Source organism: Amblyraja radiata, chromosome 24 (genome assembly GCF_010909765.2).
Source record: "Amblyraja radiata isolate CabotCenter1 chromosome 24, sAmbRad1.1.pri, whole genome shotgun sequence".
NCBI lineage: Eukaryota > Metazoa > Chordata > Chondrichthyes > Rajiformes > Rajidae > Amblyraja > Amblyraja radiata.
The window spans coordinates 21,489,801-21,509,153 of record NC_045979.1 but is presented as its reverse complement, the minus strand read 5'-3'; the positions used below and the strand labels follow the sequence as shown (position 1 = coordinate 21,509,153).

The window sequence follows — 19,353 nt, the reverse complement described above, 5'->3', positions numbered from 1 at the left end:
GGAAATATATCAATATCCTGTGATGAATTGGCAAACCATATTTGGGAATGGTGTATCCAAAGGAATATTTGGTTATCGGCTACGTATCTACCAGGGATACTTAATTCAGTGGCAGACGCCAGGTCACGAAAATTTAATGAAAATACGGAATGGATGTTAGACAGAAAGATATTTGCTGATATCACAGCAAAGTACGGAAGGCCGGATATTGATCTTTTTGCATCCAGGTTAAATCATCAGTTACCTAGGTATATATCATGGGAACCAGATCCTGAGGCAGAAGCTACAGATGCATTCTCTTTGCACTGGGGGAAATGGTTCATTTATGCATTTCCTCCTTTCTGCCTCATCAATCGGGTACTACGGAAAATTCAGCTAGACTCGGCATCTGGGATTCTCATAGTACCTGATTGGCCTACCCAACCATGGTTCTCGGTGCTGCAGGATTTGGTGCTTACACCATATATTACTTTAAAACATAGTCCTCAGTTGCTGGTGCATCCGGTGACTGGGGACAGCCATCCTTGCCATAATTATCTAAATTTATTGGTTTGTAGACTCTGAAGGAACCATTTCGGCATATGGGTTTATCTGATAGAACTGTGGACATGATCACAGCAGCACAGAGACTTTCCACTCAAAAACAATATTTATGTCATGTCAAGAAATGGACTAAATACTGCCTGGACAACAATCTAGACCACAGAAAGGTGGATATTCCAGCTGTCCTAGAATTCCTCACAAGCCTGCACTTTGAAGGACTCAGTTACAGCACGGTCAATAGTGCTAGGAGTGCCTTGTCCAGTTATTTATGGGACGGCACAGAAAGACAGGGTGTCGGCTCACATCCTCTAGTAATAAAACTGCTACGAGGCATCTTTAACACTAACCCACCAAGGGCTAGATATAGCCAAATCTGGGATGTGAGCGTAGTCCTAAAAATGTTACGGAATTGGTCACCGGCTACGGCATTACCGCTAAACTATCTAACTATGAAAATGGTTATGCTTATGGCGCTGGTCACAGCGCAAAGGGTCCAGTCATTACAGAAGTTAAGATTGGATAACTTGACGGAGGCGACAGGAAGGCTGATTTTCGTGATCCAGGGCCTTATTAAGCAAAATAGACCAGGATCAGCGGGTCAGGTGATAGAGTTCATAGCCTATCCACAGGATGAACGTCTCTGTGTAGTAAAACACATCATGTTATATATGGACAGAACGAAGGCTATCAGAGGCAATGAAAAGGCTCTTTTAATTAGCCATAAGAAGCCATACCATAAAGTCTCGACTCAGACCATTTCACGGTGGCTGAGATATTGCTTAGTTCAGGCAGGAGTGGACACTAATGTATTCAAATCTCACTCCACCAGGGCTGCATCTACATCAGCAGCTAATCGCCTGGAGGTACCGATGGACAATATCCTCAGAACTGCAGGATGGTCATCAGAGGAAAACGTTTCGCACATATTACAACAAACCAGTTAGAAAAGAAGAAACGTTTTCGGGCAAAATTTTGAGTTCTATTTAATTTACACCTGAAGCTTATAAGGTTTATAAATTGATTTAATATATATTATTTACAATTTTTGCTTAAAAATGTTGGTATCATTGTGTTTTTTTTTTTTTTTTAATACCAGTAACAATTTCTCCCAAACTACCAAGGCAGTTGTGAAGATTGGACTCGTTCCACGGCATGAGGTCACAGAGCTTTGAAGTCTTCACGAAGTCACTCACGTGACTCCGAAGTAAATAGTAAGATTAAACGAGAACTTACCAGTTTGAAGTTTGATCTTTATTTTATGCTCTATCCAGTTGGCTAGCTCTCCCTGGATCTCTTGTGATCTAACTGCCCAGAGCAGCCTCCCACGTGGAACCTTATCAAAAGCGTTGCTGAAGTCCATTTAGTCAATATCTATAAATTTGCCCTCGTCATCCTTTTCAGTTATTTAGATTCGTAGGAACATGATCTTCTACGTACAAAACTATGCTGACTATCCCTAATTAGCACCCATCTATCCAAATACTTTTACATCTTCTCCTTCAGAATCCTTGCCAGTTTCCTGTTATCCCACGTTCATATCCATTCCCAACATACTAGGGGCAATTCATCCACAGACCCACACATCTTTGGGATGTGGGAGGAAACCCGAGCACCGAGGAAGCCCACGTGGACACAGGGAGAATGTGCAAACTCCACACAGATAGCACCCCGAGGTCAGGAAGGAACCCTGGTCTCTGGCACTGTGAGACATCAGCTCTACCAACTGCGCCACTGTGCTGCCGTGTGAGCAAAGATGATTCGTCACCACCGTGCCGCTGTCTGCAAAGGCAGCAAGATGTCACATTCCACCCGCCTCATTCTCCGCTCCAAATGTCCTTCAGAAAAATAAATGCAGGCTCAGCTCCAGAGACCCAGATTCAATACCGGCACCCAGCACTGTCTGTGTGGAGTTTACACAATTCTCTCTGTGATCTCCTGGGTGCTCCGGTTTCCCTCCACATCCCACAGACAGCGGGTAGGTTAATTGTCTGCTGTGAATTATTCCTCATGTATGGGTGAGGGGTAGAATCTGGGGGGGGGGGGTTGATAGGAGTGTGCAGGTGATGGGTTACAGGGAAGGAAGTGAGTGGATTGGGATTGCTCTGTGAGCTAGCAGACTCGATGGGCTGAATAGGCTCTTGTGACTATAATCCTGGCTCTCTCTCCCAGCCAGCACCACCACCACCTGTGCTATCTCTCCTCAGCTCATTCATTTCTCCCTTCTGTGACTTCCAATGCTTTTGCTTGTCCTGATCACTGTCTTTGAAACCGTCTCTCTGGTTCTCTCACCACAGATGCTGCCCAACCCGCTGTGCACCCACCTTTATTTCAGGTTTTCAACCTCTGCAGCCGTTTCCAACCACGAGCTAAGGACAAATGCAGGAGAGGCCCTTGTTCCTACTCCATCATCACACGGCTGATTATTTTACTCCAGTCGCACTCTTCCCTCACTGACCCCACATCCCTTGATTTCTTCAACAATCCCAAACCTGTCCTGAATCTCCTCACCACTGAGTCCCCACAGCCTCTGGGGGAGAGAATTCCAAAACTCCCCCCGTGGGAGAGACATTTCTCCCCGTCTCTGCCCAGAACGACAGACCCCTCACTTGGGGGAAAACGACCTCCCCACACCCACCCTGTCGAGCCCTGGAAGGCGTTTGTGGAGGTTTCAGTGAGATCTCCTCTCGTTCTTCTAAACTCCAGAGAGGACGGTCCCAGTCTGCTTCCTCTCACCTCCTGGGCCAAACTCCCCCATCCCGGGAATCGATCCGGTGACCCTTTGCTGCACTCCCTCCCTCCCCTGAACCTCCCTCCTGTGGGGAGCCCAGACCTGTCCACAATATTCCAGCTGTGGTCTCCCCCTGGACCCCGGATAATTGGAGCGAGACGTCTCAACTCCTGGACTCAACCCCTCTCGCAGTGAAGGCCCACAGACCGTCCCCCTCCTGACTGCTACTCTTCCTGCAGGGGAACGTCCAGTGAGAGGTGCCCAGGGACTCGGCTCCCTCTCCATCCCAACATTGTCCCGTCTCTCTCCGTCTAAAACTTCCTCCAGCTTTTTTTGCGTTTCCTTCTGCTACAGAGGATGGGATGACATTTCCCCATCTGCCCTGTCCTGCCCCCTCCTTCGCCCTGTCTACACCCCAGAAAACCCCCTTCTCTTCCCACACCCCACATCACACTTAATTCCCTCGACCAAACCTTGCCCCTTTTCATTCCCCTTGGCTGAGATCACTGTGTCTCTGCGTCCACCACCCTCCCCACAGAAACACCACTCCAGTCTTTGTGTCATCACGTACTGTTTTAATTCACATTATACAGAGGAGAACAGCGGTGCCATGCTAAAGGGCGATTGATCGGTGGAGGTAGTGTGGCCCACCCTCACCCCCTGACCCGGGGGCTGACCTGGGAAGAGGCATTCGAGGGCGAGCTGGAGGGAGGGGCATGGCGAGGGGAGCTGGAGGCAGTAACTTCACAAAATGGGCGACAGTCCCACTCATCCCACACTCTCACTCATTCCTTCTGTTCCACACTCTCTCTCTCGCCCTATGCATTCACTCTCCTCTCCGCTCACTCTTCCTATTCATTCTCGTTCATTCTCTCTCCATTCCCTCAATCACCCTCTTTATTCATTCTCTCCCCCTCACTTCTCCACCACGGCTTCATTCACACTCAGCCTCTCTCTAGAACCCTCCCCCACCCTCTCTATTTACACTCTCCCCCTCTGATTCAATCACTCTCTCTCTCTCTCTCTCTCTCTATCGCCCTTCCTCATTCACCCTCTCTGCAACATTCAGCTTCACCCTCTCATTCACTCGTTCTCTATCGCTCTCTCAATCACTCCTTATCATCCTCTGCCTCATTTCCATTCTCTCTGTCACTCTGCCACTCCTCCCATCTCTCTCCCTGCCCTCACCCCCGCCTCACTGCCCTCAATGACTGTGCCCACTACACACCCGGCTGGTGGTTTGGATTGTCGGGAGTTTGGCAACTGGTGGGGGTTGGGGGAGGGAGCCTCACGGGTCCTCCCAGCTACTGCCCTCCTGCCCCTCCCTGCCAAGTGGAGGGATGAGAGAGTGTCCCCTGGCTGCACAGGTCGGCTCCCCCCTGCCCGTCCCAGCTGGGGGGTGCGGGGAAGGCTCCCTGCAGGCAGAGCTCAAAGTTGGAGAGGCCCAGGCCGAGGCCGAAGCCAGCGATGTCGAAGCTGGAGAGGTGGCCACGACAGAGGGGGCAATGTGAGTCCTCATCACCAGCTGCCGGCCCCTCGCCCATCGCCGGTGCCACAAACAGCTGGCGGCAGGCGGCGCACTGCACCGCCCGCTCTCCCTCGTGCTGGGGCTGGTGGGCCAGCAGCTCCGGCCACGAGCCGAAGCCCCTCTTGCACATGCCGCACTCGAAGAGGGCCGGGGCAGTGGGGGTGGTGGAAGGGGCTGGGGTCTCTGCCAGCCGCTGTGTGCCCGTTGCCAGCTGCTGGGCCCGTACCTCCTGCAGCTGGCGCTGGGCATCAGCCGCCAACTGCTGGGTGCGGGCGTCTGCCAGTCGCTGGGCCGCAGCTCTGGCCAGCTGGTCGGCCATGGCTGCCTCTGGCCCGTGCACGTTCTGGTGCTTGCTCAGGCCGCCCGCCGTGTAGAAGCGGCGCTGGCACACGCCACACTGGAAGGTGGGCTCACCCGAGTGCTGCCGCTCGTGCAGGCGCAGGCGGGCAGCACTGGGGCAGCGCTGGGGGCACAGGCGGCACTGGAAGAGGCCCCCGGGTGTGGCAGCGTGCGTCAGCCGATGCTTGGCCAGCACGCTGGCCGTGTAGAAGCCCTTGGAACAGAGCGGGCAGCGGAAGGGTTTCTCGCCAGTGTGGGTGCGCCCGTGCACGCCCAGCTCGCTGGAGGTGTAGTAGCGCTTGGGGCAGTGGGTGCAGGCGAAGGGCTTCACCCCGGTGTGGGTACGCCGGTGCTTGGAGAGGTCGCCCGAGCGGTAGAAGGACTTGCCGCAGAGCGGGCAGCAGTACGGGCGCTCGCCAGTGTGGGTGCGCCCGTGCACCCGCAGCTCGCTGGCCGTGTAGAAGCGCTTGGGGCACTGGGAGCAGGGGAAGGGGCGCTCCCCGCTGTGGAAGCGGGCGTGGATCTTCAGCTCGCTGCCGGTGCAGAAGCGCTTGCCGCAGGCAGTGCAGCCGTGGGGGCGCTCGGCACCGTGAGTGCGCTGGTGCTTCACCAGGTCACCCGAGCGGTAGAAGCGTCTGGGACACTCGCTGCAGCAGAAGGGGCGCTCCCCGCCGTGGGTCTGCTGGTGCCGGCGCAAGTCCCCCGAGGTGAAGAAGCACTTGGTGCAGTCGCCACAGGCGAAGGGCCGCTCCCCACTGTGGAAGCGGCGGTGACGGGTCAGGTTACTGCTGGAGTGGAAGCGCTTGCCGCACAGCGGGCACTCGAAGGGCCGCTCGCCGGTGTGGGTGCGCTGGTGCTCCAGCAGGTGCCCCAGCCGGCCAAACCGCTTGCCACAGGCGGTACAGGGATGCGGGCGCTCGCCAGTGTGAGCCAACTGGTGGGCTCGCAGCTCGCTGGAGGTGTAGAAGCGCTTGGGGCAGAGATGGCAGGGGTAGGGCCGCCGGCCACTGTGGAAGCGCTGGTGGGACGAGAGCTCGGAGTAGGTGGGGTAGCAGCGGCCACAGATGGCGCATTCGAAGGGGCGGGGGGCACCGTGTCGGGGCCGGTGAAGGGCCAGGTGGCTGAGCGTGGCAAAGGTCTTGCCACAGACGATGCACTCGAAGGGGCGTTCACCGGTGTGGGTGCGGAGGTGCCGCTCCAGGTGCGAGGGGCAGGCAAAGCCTTTGCCACACTCGGGGCAGGGGAAGCGGTTAGGTCGGCGCTGCCTCTTCCCCTCAACCTCACCCTCACCCTCACCCAGCTCGGCATCCCTGAGCTGTTCTGCCGTCCCGTTCAGGCCAGTGTGTGAAGGATCCTCACCCTCAGCATCGTCCGCTGACCCTGGGAGAGCAGAGAGCTGCGGGGAACCCCCAGCCATCTCCAGGTAGGGGTCAGGGCTGGGCTGGAGCGGGTAGAAATCCTGGTGCTCCTCATCCTCTTCCTCATCCCCCATCCCTTCCTCTTCCTCTTCCTCCCCCTTCTCCTCCTCCTCCTCCTCCTCCTGCTCCTCCTCTGTGGGGGTCCACAGCAGCCTACCCGCAGGTATTGGGGGCTTCGGGCATTCCCCCTTCTCCGGGATGGGAGGGTCCCCTGCGAGCGAGGCCGGTGGTGCGGCGAGAGTGGACGCGCTGGTCTGCTCCTCGCCTGGACCCTCCCCCTCGACGGGGGAGGGGAGCTCCTGCCGGATGTCGGGGGTCCGGGACAGCTGAGGGCCCGGCGGGGACTCCATCACTGCAGCAAGAAGCAGAGGGTTAGGACATGGTAGTGGTGGGGTGGGTTTCGGGTCACCCACCGACACAAACAGCACCGACCCCACACACTCCACCATCACCAGCCCCTCCCACAGTGCTCCATCGCCGCCCCTCCCACCCCACTACATCCGCCCCTCCCACCGCACTCCACCATACCCCTCCCACCCCGCTCCCTCATCGCCCCACTCACAGTACGGCGTTCCCTCACTGCGGAGATCCCTCCTACAGTGCGACACTACCCCAGTGTTGCCCCCCCCACAGTGCGGTGCTCCCTCACATAGAGTGGCATTCCCTTGTCATCCCTTCCACTGCACAGCGCACCCTCTCCGCCCGTCACCCAGTGTGGCACACCCTCACCGCCCCTCACCCAGTGTGGCACACCCTCACCGCCCCTCACCCAGTGTGGCACACCCTCACTGCCCCTCACCCAGTGTGGCACACCCTCACCGCCCCTCACCCAGAGGCACACCCTCACTGCCCGTCACCCAGAGGCACACCCTCACTGCCCCTCACCCAGTGTGGCACACCCTCACTGCCCCTCACCCAGTGTGGCACACCCTCACTGCCCCTCACCCAGTGTGGCACACCCTCACTGCCCCTCACCCAGTGTGGCACACCCTCACCGCCCCTCACCCAGTGTGGCACACCCTCACTGCCCCTCACCCAGTGTGGCACACCCTCACTGCCCCTCACCCAGTGTGGCACACCCTCACTGCCCCTCACCCAGTGGCACACCCTCACTGCCCGTCCCACAGCACGTTAATCCCTCACCGTGTGACGCTCCTTCACTTCTGCGGCGAGGAAGAGTCCATGCTCTCTGCAGTCTGCATGCAGTGTGAGAGGTTGCAGCCCCTGTCCGACTATCTGAAGGGGCTGCTCCTCACATCTTTGGCTACATTTTAGCCCCACGTTCCTGATATTTGGGCACCCGGTACAGAGGGGGGGGGGTCTCCCTGTCGGTCTGCTCCTGGGCCTGGCCAAGATGGCCATTCGCGGGTCCAGGCAGCGGGCAGTCGATGGCCACGCAGAGGTCGGCTGCCTGCCCCTTTTCCGGGGTTACGTCCGTGCCCGCGTGTCCCTGGAGAGGGAACACACGGTGTCCACGCGGACTTTAGACTCCTTCCGTGAAGGCTGGTCGCCGCGGGAGGTCGAGTGTATTGTTGATAAAGTTGGTGATATATTAATTTGATGACCGTTGGTTTGTAAACTGTCAATATAGGCAGTCTTTCATTGTGTTAATAGGCTGTCTGCTTATTTTTATTTTTTGTAAATAAAAGTATTTGTATAATAAAAATGTTTTTTTAAGTGACTCTCCCTCACCACCCCTCCCATAGTACAGCCCTCACTCACCGCCTCTCCCACAGTACAGCCCTCACTCACCGCCTCTCCCACAGTACAGCCCTCACTCACCGCCTCTCCCACTGCACGGCGCTCCCTCACTGGCCCCTCCCAAAGCATGGCGGTCCCTCAGTGGCCCTCCCACTGCCCTTCTCCCCTGGACCCTGCCTTCACTCACCAATGCGCCTCTCTCTATTCCAGTGGTATACTTGTTCCGGTCAGTGGTGGGATGCTGTATCCGGCTCTCCTTCTCCTTGGTCCAAGGGTCCTGCAGGCGAGGAGACACTTTAATTGGGATGGGGAGATTCTCAGTGTCTGTGTTATGCCCCTCCTTCACCACTGCTATTGCCCGGGGGTTTTTGCTGCAGTGTGGGGCATAGGACCCTCTCTCTCTGTGTCTCCCCCTCCGTCTCTTGCTCTCCTGTCCCAGCCCCTCTGCCCCTGCCTCGCACTCCCATTCCCTCTGGCCCCTATCTCCACTCCCGCCCCCACACACACACTCCCTGTCCACTCATTCCTCCTCCTCTTTCTGCCCTGGTTTCACTCTCAGCCTGACCTCTCATTCCTCCTATTCTCTCTCTGCTCCAGTCTATTTCTCTGTCTCTCACTGTCCGGGTCTCCCTCTTTCCCTGTCCCAGTCTACCTCTCTCTCTAGACTGTCTCTCCCCCATTCCCGTCTCTCTCTCTCTCTTGCCTCTTTGTTCCAGTGTCTCTCTAACCCTGTCCCAGTCTTTCCCTATACTTCCTGTATCTCTCTTTCCTGTATCCCCTCACTCCCCATTTCTGTGCTCTCTCTCTCTCTCTCTCCCCTTCCTGTTCTCTCTCTCCATCCCCCATTCTGATTTATCCGTCTTCCACTCTCCTGTCATTGTCTTTCCCTGCCCCTATCTCCCGTTCCCTGGTCCCCATCTCACTGGGTCTCTCTCCCCCTCGTTCCAGTCTCTTTCCCTCCTCCTGGCCCTCTCCCTGGACACTCTTTCACCAGTCCCAATATTTCTCTCTTCTCGTCCTGGTCTCTCTCTCCCCCTACCTGTCTCTCTCTCTCTCTCTCTCTCTCTCTCTCTCTCTCTCTCTCTCTCTCTCCTCTGCCTTCCTCTCTCTCTCTCTCTCTCTCCTCTCCTCATCTCTCTCTCTCTCTCTCTGTGTCACTCTGTGTCCATCTCTCCCAGTCTATCTCAATCCCTGTCCCACGTCACTCTCCACGTCCCTGTCTCTCCTTCCCCCACCCCCTCACCTGTCTCTCTACCCCCCCCCCCTCCTGGTCTCTCCCTCTTCCCATCCCCTTCCTGTCCGGTCTCTGCCCTCGTCCCCGTCCTGATCTCTTTCCCCATCCCCGTCTCTCTCCGTCCGTCTCTCCAGTCTCCCCTTCACCTCTCCCTGTCTCTCTCATTCCCATCTCTCTCCCGTCAGACTCTCTCTCCTTGTCTCACTCTGCCCGACCCCCCCCCCCCCTCCCCCATGTTCTGAAATCTCTCTCTACCCGTCTGTCTTTCTCTATCCCAATCCCCTTTTCCCTCTTTCTTCCCATCCTAGTCTCTGCCCTGGTTCCCATCGCACTCTCTCGTTGTCTCTTTCCCTCACCCATCTCTCGTTCCCTCACCCATCCCAGCTTTCTCTCTCCCCCCGTCCCAATCTCTCTGTACCAGTCTCTCTCACCCGCCCCAGTCGCCAGTTCCCACTCTCCTCCCTGTCATAGCCAGACAGGCCCTTTGATCCAACTTGCCCACACCAACACTATTCCCACCTGTCCACATTTGGCTCACATCCCAATAAACCTAGGACTATTAATGAACCTGTCTGAATGTTCTGATAGTATCTGCCTCAACTACTGCCTCCCCTGGCAACATCCTTGTAAATCTTTCCTGCACCCTTTCCAGCTTAACCTTTCCTGAAACAGGGTGAGCAAAACTGAACACAATACTCTAAATGTGGCCTCACCAATGTCATAAAACTGTAACATGACCTCCCAACCTTTATATAATACTCTGCCTGATGAAGGCCACTGTTCCATAAGCCTCTTGACCACCCTATCTACTTGTGAAACCACTTTCCCTCAGTTCTACTACCCTCCCCAGAGCCCTGGCAATCGTGTGTATGTCCGGCTCTGGTTTGACTTCCACTCTCCCTCCTTGTTCCAGTGCCTCTCTACCTCTTCCTTGTCTCTTTCCTGTTCTCTCCCATTCCCCTCTCTCTCTTACTCGCCTACATCCCTATTTCTCTACCTTCCATCTCCCATCTCTCTTCCCTTGGTAAATCTATTTTTCTGCTCCCCTTCTCCAGATCGCTCTCGCTCTCTCTCTCTCTCTTTCTCCCTTTTACACTGTCTCCCTCTTTTTGTTCCTCCTTCCTGGATTCTGTCCAGTCTCTCCTCCTCCTCCTACCTCTGGTCCCTGCTTCTCCCCCTGTAACTCACTCTACATACTTCTCTCCATACCCCCTGATCCCTTTAGCCACAAGGGCCGCATCTAACTCCCTCTTAAATATAGCCAATGAACTGGCCTCAACTACCTTCTGTGGCAGAGAATTCCAGAGATTCACCACTCTCTGTGTCAAAAATGTTTTTCTCATCTCGGTCCTAAAAGATTTCCCCCTTATCCTTAAACTGTGACCCCTTGTTCTGGACTTCCCCAACATCGGGAACAATCTTCCTGCATCTAGCCTGTCCAACCCCTTAAGATTTTGTATGTTTCTATAAGATCCCCCCTCAATCTTCTAAATTCTAGCGAGTACAAGCCGAGTCTATCCAGTCTTTCTTCATATGAAAGTCATAACATCCCAGGAATCAGTCTGGTGAACCTTCTCTGTACTCCCTCTATGGCAAGAATGTCTTTCCTCAGATTAGGAGACCAAAACTGTACGCAATACTCCAGGTGTGGTCTCACCAATGCCCTGTACAACTGCAGTAGAACCTCCCTGTTCCTATACTCAAATCCTTTTGCTACGAATGCTAACATACCATTCGCTTTCTTCACTGCCTGCTGCACCTGCATGCCTACTTTCAATGACTGGTGTACCATGACACCCAGGTCTCGTTGCATCTCCCCTTTTCCTATTTGGCCACCATTCAGATAATAGTCTACTTTCCTGTTCTTGCCACCAAAGTGTATAACCTCACATTTATCCACATTATACTGCATCTGCCATGCATTTGCCCACTCACCCAGCCTATCCAAGTCACCTTGCAGCCTCCTAGCATCCTCCTCACAGCTAACACTGCCCCCCAGCTTCGTGTCATCCGCAAACTTGGTGATGTTGCATTCAATTCCCTCATCCAAATCATTAATATATATTGTAAATAGCTGTGGTCCCAGCACTGAGCCTTGCGGTACCCCACTAGTCACTGCCTGCCATTCTGAAAAGGACCCGTTTACTCCTACTCTCCTGGCCATGTCTTTCTCTCTCTTTCCCCACAGCCCGTCCTGGTTTTTCTGTCTTTCTCTCTCCCATCTCTGTCTGCCCCTGTACCCGTGTCTCTTTCCCCCATTCGTCTGGTCTCCCTCTCTCTCTCCCTGCCCATCCCAGTCTTTTTCCCCCCATTACCCCGGTTTCACTGTCCTCCTCTTTCCTGTCTCTCTTTCTCCCCCTTCTTACAGTCCACCTCACTTTCTCTCCCTGTCACAGTATCCATCTCTCAACTTCCCAGTCTCTCTCTCACACACAATATCCCAGACACTCCCCCGGGCCCAGTCTCTTTTCCCACCCTGCTCTCTCTCTCACCCCCCCCCCCCCCTCCCATCCTATGCTCTTTCTCCTCATTATAGGTTGTCTCTTTTCTCATGCTTCCCTCCCACGCTCTTCCCTGCCTTGGGTTCTCTCTCAGTTCCTCTGTCCCTTTACCTCTACCACTGCCCTTCGTTCCCTCTTTCTGTCCCTGTCCCAATCTCCATGACACTCCTGACCTGGTTTCATTTCCCAGTTTATCTCCCCGTCTCTCTCTCTCTACCTTTCCTGAGTATCTCTCTGTTCCGGATTTCTCCCCTGTTCTGGTCTCTCTCTTTCTCTATCCTACTGTCCCATTCTGTCTGTCTCCCCCTGTACTTTGACTCCCCCTGTTTAAGTCTGTCTGTCCCGGTCTCTCTCTTACCCAGCCTTAGATACTCTCTACATAGTCATAGTCTCCCTATTCCCCTAACCCAGCCTCTCTCTCTTGACTGCCCTCTCTGGACTCTCCCTCACTCCCTGTTCCACTCTCCCAGCCACCCCCCCCCCCCCCTTCTCTCTCTACCCCATACTGATCTCTCTATCTCTCCCTCACCCAGCCCCTCTCACTCCTCTGTCCATGTCTCCCCCTCTCTCTCTCCTATCCCTGTCTCTCTCACTCCCGCCTCAATCTCTCTCTCCACATGCCTCTCTCTCCCCCTATCCTGCCCCCCCCCCCCCCCCCCACTTCTGCTTGTCCCTGTTACACTCTCTACCCCTGCCCCAATTCTCTCTCCTGCACTTCTAGTCTCTCTCCCCAGTTTTGAACTATTTCCCACCCTGGCCTCTCTCTCCCCCATCCATGTTTCTCTGTACCTGATTCCTTTTACACTCTCTGTCCCCACTCCTGTTTGTCCCTCCCCATCTTTCTCAGCCCATTACTCCCCTTGTTCCCATCTCTCTCCTGTTTACCATCTCCCCTCCCTGATCTTTTCCCCTGCATCCTGCACTGTCTCTGTCCCAGTGTCTCTCTAACCCTGTCCCTGTCACCCTGTTCCCCTGTCCCAGTCGCTCTCTCTACCCCCATCCCAGCCTCTCTCTACCCTATCCCAGCCTCTCTCTCTATCCTATCCCAGTCTCTCTACCCCTGTCTTGGTGATTTCTTCCCATTCTTTTCCCCCTCTTCCAATCTCTCTGCATCTGTCATAGTCCGTCTCCCTGCCCCTGATCCGGTCCCAGGCCCCCTTGTCCTCCACCACCCGTTATTCTCCGTTCTCCTCACCCTCTCTCCCGCTAATCCCTCCTCCCCCCCCCCCCCCCCCCTGTTCCGTTCTTTCCTTCACTGTGTCTCGGTCTCTCCCCCTCCCCCTCTCTCAGGACTCTCTCGCCCTGTTCTAGTCTCTCTCTGCCCATCCAGATTCTCCCCCATCACAATCTCTCTGTCTTTCCCTCTCGACATGTTACCTTTCCCTCGCCATCGCTATAACCCCCCTGCCCCCCACTGGATAGAAGGAATGGGTTACATCGCAGGTCTGAAGAAGGGTCTCGACCCGAAATACCACAATGCCACCCATTCCTTCTCTCCAGAGATTCTGCCCGAGTTGCTCCAGCATTTTGTGTCCGTCCTCTCTCTCTGTCTCTCTCTGTCTCTCCCGCCCCCCCCCCGGCCCAGATGGTCTCTTACTCTCTGTCTCTGCAGTTTCTGTCTCTTCCTCTGCCTCTGCCTCTGCCTCTATCTCCCAGCCGCGGCCATCCCCCCTCTCTCCGGTTACAGCCTCCCCCACCCCCTCTCTCTCTCTCTCTCTGCCCCTCCCCCTCTCTGGTCTGCTCCTAGCTTGGCTCCGGCCTGTGGTGCCTCCCTCTACTGTCGGGAAGCTGGGAGGCCTTTGTTTGGCCGGGGTGAGGCAGGGCCGCCCGCTGCGGCTGCAGCCAACCCCCCCTCTCCTCCCCTCCTACCCCACCGTGGTGCCAGCTGAAGGGGAGGGGGGGTCCGGTCTCATCCCATCCCGGCGTAGCCCCCCCCCTGCCCGTCCCGTCCCCCCGTCCCCCGCCCGGAGCAGCTCACCCAGGCCCAGCTCCCGTCCACAAGCTGCAGAGCCTCTCGCCGGGCCGGCCAGGCACGACTGGCCCATCCCCCCGCCGGAGATGGCCACCCCTTCCCCCGCCCGCCTCCAGCCTCCCCCCCCCCCCCCCCTCCCCGCACACGCTCACCCCGCACAGGCTGCTCGCCGGGCCGCACAGCACCGTAGTAGACAGGCAGTGACAGGAGGGGGATGGGGGGCGAGGGAGGTGGGGAATGAGGGGGGTGGAGATTGAGGGCGATCCGGGGGGGGGTAAAGATGGAGTAGTAGAGGTGGGGTGAATGGAGTAGAGGGAAAGGGGTATAGAGGGGAGGTGGTAGGGGGGGGGGGAGTGGAGGAGAATAGAGAGGGGGTAGAGGAGGGAGGTGTAGAGATGGGGGCAGAGGTGAGGGGGGGGGGGGGGGGGGGCCCAGACCTCTCGCGCAAAGCGACCGTTCTCGCCCTCTGGTGCGTTCGGTACCTCAACCACACGCCCCCCCCCCAGTACCATCACCCCCCCCCCTTCAGTACCATCACCCCCCCCCCCTCAGTACCATCACCCCCCCCCCCTCAGTACCATCACCCCCCCAGTACCATCAACCCCCCCCCCTCAGTACCATCACCCCCCCCAGTACCATCACCCCCCCAGTACCATTACCCCCCCAGTACCATCACCCCCCCCCCAGTACCATCACCCCCCCAGTACCATCACCCCCCTCCCCCCCATACCATCACCCCCCCAGCACATCACCCACCAGTAACCATCACCCCCCCAGGTACCATCACCCCCCCCCCAGTACCATCACCCCCCCAGTACCATCACCCCCCCCCCCCCCCAGTACCATCACCCCCCAGTACCATCCCCCCCCCAGTACCATCACCCCCCAGTACCATCACCCCCCCCCAGTACCATCACCCCCCCAGTACCATCACCCCCCCCCCCTCAGTACCATCACCCCCCCAGTACCATTACCCTCAGTACCATCACCCCCCCCAGTACCATCACCCCCCCAGTACCATCACCCCCCCAGTACCATCACACCCCTCCCCCCCAGGACCATCTACCCTACCCTCCCCCCAGTACCATCACCCCCCCCAGTACCATCACCATCACCCCCCCAGTACCATCACCCCCCTCCCACCCCCCCAGTCCCCTCACCCCCCCGTCCCATCACCCCCCAGTACCATCCCCCCCCAGTACCCTCACCCCCCCCCAGTACCATCACCCCCCCCCCCCCCAGTACCCTCACCCCCCCAGTACCACACCCCCTCCCCCCCCCCAGTACCATCACCCCCCCAGTACCATCACCCCCCCCAGTACCATCACCCCCCAGTACCCATCACCCCCCCAGTACCAATCACCCCCCCGTACGCAGATCACCTCACCCCCCAGTAACATCCCGCCCACAGTACCATCAACCCCCAGTACCACACACCCCCCCCGTACCATAACCGCACCCCTTCCCCCCCCCATTTTTAACCATCACCCCCCAGTACCATCACACCCCCCCCCAGTACCATCACCCCCCCCCCCCCCCCCCCCAGTACCATCACCCCCCCATACCATCACCCCACCAGTACCATCACCCCCCCCAGTACAATCACCCGTCAGTCACCCACCCCCCAGTACCATCACCCCCCCCCCCCCAGTACCATCAACCCACCCCCACCACAGTACCATCACCCACCACCGTCGCCCCCCCAGTACCATCACCCCACCCCCCCCCCCAGTACCATCACCCCCTCCCCCCCAGTACCATCACCCCTTCCCCCCCAGTCAGTGGCGGACTGGCCAGGGTGTCAGCTTGCCCGATGGCAAGTGGGCCCCTGATGAAGTGGGCCCCCTTTGTCTCCTGGCAACCAATATTTTTAGACCCAGTCCGCCACTGCCCCCAGTACCATCACCCCCCCCCCCCAGCTTGCCCGATGTCCAGCTGTCGAACACCCTCACTGACGTCATCCGTAATTCCCCCCCTCCCACGCGCAGCTGCCCCTCTCCATCCCGCCTCAATGCAGTGGCCCCCCGCCCCCCACATGTCCCCCTCACCCTGTCACTCCCGCACCCGCTCCCCCTTTGTCATCCCCTCCCCGTCATCGTCACCATCACCCCTTTACCCTCACCCCCCCCCCTCGTCCTCACACCCTCCCCTTCCCCTCACCGTCACCCCCTCTCTCCCCCCATGCACCCTCCCCATCGCGTACACAGTTCCCCACTACTGACGTGTGCAGTACCTTTCACCCCCTCTCATCCATCCTCCCCCTCGCCCACCCCCCACCCCCCTCGCCAACACCCACCCACCCTCCCTCTCGCCCTTGGCCACCCTCACCCTTGCCCATCCTCCCCTCACACACACACACACACACACCACCAGGCACACTTCCCCTCACGTGAATCACACTGTTCCCCTTACGGGCACAGACACCCCTCACTCACTCACCCCCCACTCACATATTCACCCATCACACACACACGCACACACACACACACACACACGCACACGCACACACACGCACACGCACACGCACACGCACACACACACCATTCACACACACTCACCCCTCACACATTCACCCATCACACACGCACACACACACACACACACACACACGCACGCGCACACACACGCACGCACACACGCACACACACACACGCACGCGCGCACACACACACCTTACACACACATTAACCCTTACACGCACACTCACACTTCACACCGCTCCCCCCTTACTCACCGACACACACACCCTTCACTCACACACCTTCCTTGTGCCCAGTGCCCTCACCCTCCTTCCCACAGTCCCCCTCCCACGTGCCTGTAGCGACCCTCTCCCCCCCCCCCCTTGTGCCCACAGTCAACCCCCACCCCAACTCGTGTGCAATCTCCCCCCCCCCCCCCCCCCATGCTCCGGTCCCAGCCACCCATCCATCACACGCGCAGTCACTCTCCCCTCTCCCGAGCCTGTCGTCACCCCGCACCCTTTCTACCCCTGTATGCAGCCCCCCCCCATTACGCTCACAGTCTCATCCCCCTCCTACCCTCTCAACCTCCTCCCCATCGCTCCCCCTGCCCCCCTCCTCAATTCTCCACCCCCCCCCTTCTCTTCCCTCCCCACACACCCATCCTCGCCCCCTCTCTCTCCTCCCTCTGCCCTCCTCCTCTCCCCCCCACCCTCTCAATACCCCCTCCTTCTCCCTTCCGCTACCACTCCCTCTCCCCCTCTTTCTCACGCTCTCCCTCCCTCACCTCCCCTCATGATATCTCCTTCCCGCTCTCTCCCTCCCTTCTCCCCTCCACCCCATCTGACCCTCTTTCTCCCTTCCCCTCTGCCCCCCTTTCATCCGCCCTCTCCTCCTCTCGCTGCCCCTCCCTCTCTTCCTCTCCCTCTAACACTTCTTCCCTTCCACTTCCCCATCATCTCTTCCCCTCCCTCTCTCCTCCTCTCTCTCTTTCCTCACCCCGCCTCTCCCCTTCCCTCTCTCCACCTCCCTCTCTCCCTCATCCCGCCTCTCCACTTCCCTCACCCCCTCCCTCTCCCTCTGTTCCCCTCCCCTTCCTCTGTCCCTCCCCCCTTACGTTCTCCCCCTCGCCCTTTCTTTCCCCATCTCTCTCCCCCTGTATCTCATGCAGACACCCCCCTCCCCCTCGTGTGGACAACCACCCCTCACATGCTCATTCATTCTCTCCCTATCCCCCTTGTACGCATTCATCCTCCCCCCCCCCCTCGCGTCCTCAGTCACCCCCCCCCCCCCCTCCCCGATACACGGTACCCCCATCCCGCTCCCCCCCCCCCCTGCAGAGTGCGATCTCCTTTCCACACACACACACACACGGTCTCAACCTCACTCTATCACACAGTATTTCTCTCAAATATCTCCTCACTCACTCACACACCATCCATCTCTCTGTCTCTCTCTCTTTCTCTTTCACAATGGGAGCGGGGGATGGGAGGAATGATGAGGCAATGTCTGTGACACACAGACGCAGCGCAGATCTTTTCCACACTAGTGAATACAAATCACTCACTTCACCAGAGGATTGTCTGCAAAACTAACTGTACAGCTTCAGGGACATTTGGCACTCCTCTCTGCAGAGCCGGCCCGTGGTGAACAATATCATCCCATTATCACCATCGTCCCACCGAGCACTCCCACAACCATCTCCCTCTTGTGTCCACACATCCCCGAATACTCCCAAACACCTCGAGTACAGGCAGGACACGCCAGTCAGTGTACAGCAGTACCCCTGAGAGAGAGAGAGAGAGAGAGAGAGAGAGACCAGCCAGTGTACAGATATCCCCCTGAGATAGAGGGACTGAGAGACACCAGTCAGTGTACAGATCCTGAGCTTACTGACAACGACTGGCCTCCACCCCCACAGCCCCACAACCCCACAAAGCCCCCCACACCTCACACCCCCACACAGCCCAAACACCCATCTCAGACCCCTCTCCCCTCGGACCCCCTCACTCACTAGATTCAGGAAGAGCTTATTCTCCACTGTTATCAGACTGAACAGTCCTCCCATAGCTAGGGTGTAGTACAGATCTTTGAACCCACCTCATTGGGCACTTGCACTTTTAAAGAACCTGCACTTTCTCTGTAACTGCAACACTATAATGCTGTATTGTTGCGCTGGCATTTTTCTCATTGTATCACCTATTGTACAACTTGTGAATGACTTGAGTGCATGGCATGATTATATAGTATCAAGTATATCATGATTTGACTGATGTGACAGTAATAAACCAATATCCTCTCCCCCCTCCCCCTCCCCCCTCAGCCCCTCTCCCCCTGGTCCACTTTCCTCATCCCTCAATGTTTCTCTCATCATACGTCAGCCTCTTTCCCCTCATCTTCCTCTCTCTTTACCTCCCCATGCCCCTTTCTCTGAGGCATTATCTGCCCCACTCCCCCATTGCTACTTTCTCTCTCCTCCCTCCATCAGTATCTCACTATTTCTTTATCTGTCCTGTCTCAGCTTCCCTTCTTTCAATCCCACTCTCTTGTCCCTCTTCTTCTCACCATAACCCCCCCCCCCTCTTTGTCTCTCTCCAACTCTCTTGCCCCTTGCAGAATTCCTTCCTCGATCCTGCCTTCTCCCACCTTCCTCTCCCATTTCCTTCCCTGCCTCCACCCCATCACGTTTCCTCCAGCCCTTTGTCCCCACTCCGTTCTTCCATACCTCTGTCTGGCTTCATCCAAACCTCATTCCTCGCGATCCCCACTCCTTGGTCTCCGTCTCTGTCTCTCTCTCTCCCCTCCCCCACTCTAGTCACTGAGACTGGAGATATGCGTCTGCAACTTTCCCTGAGACTAGCAGTGACCTGGTGCCCTCTCCACAGATGCTGCTTGACCCATGCAGTAACCTCCGCTGTGCTTCCTGCTCA

At 57.2% G+C, this 19,353-nt stretch overlaps 1 protein-coding gene across 7 annotated transcripts; it reads right to left on the bottom strand.

Annotated features, from left to right (window-relative positions):
* Positions 1-3,825: 3,825 nt before the first annotated feature.
* LOC116986843 (zinc finger protein 345-like) lies at positions 3,826-19,257 on the bottom strand. Of its 7 annotated transcripts, none has more exons than XM_033042581.1 (4): positions 19,149-19,257; positions 17,987-18,209; positions 8,445-8,534; positions 3,826-6,908 (listed from the first exon to the last, which is right to left on the bottom strand). In XM_033042581.1, exon 4 carries the CDS (start codon positions 6,904-6,906, stop codon positions 4,576-4,578), a length of 2,331 nt encoding a protein of 776 aa, XP_032898472.1. In that variant the 5' UTR covers positions 6,907-6,908; positions 8,445-8,534; positions 17,987-18,209; positions 19,149-19,257; the 3' UTR covers positions 3,826-4,575. The 7 variants fall into 7 exon arrangements, with proteins under 7 accessions (XP_032898472.1, XP_032898471.1, XP_032898473.1 ...); XM_033042580.1 differs by having other exon boundaries at positions 17,991-18,209; XM_033042582.1 differs by lacking the exon at positions 17,987-18,209 and having other exon boundaries at positions 19,149-19,254.
* Positions 19,258-19,353: the final 96 nt, after the last annotated feature.

Excerpts from the sequence above, each read along its gene's own strand:
- LOC116986843 (XM_033042581.1), bottom strand. The coding sequence starts at position 6,906 with ATGGAGTCCCCGCCGGGCCCTCAGCTGTCCCGGACCCCCGACATCCGG.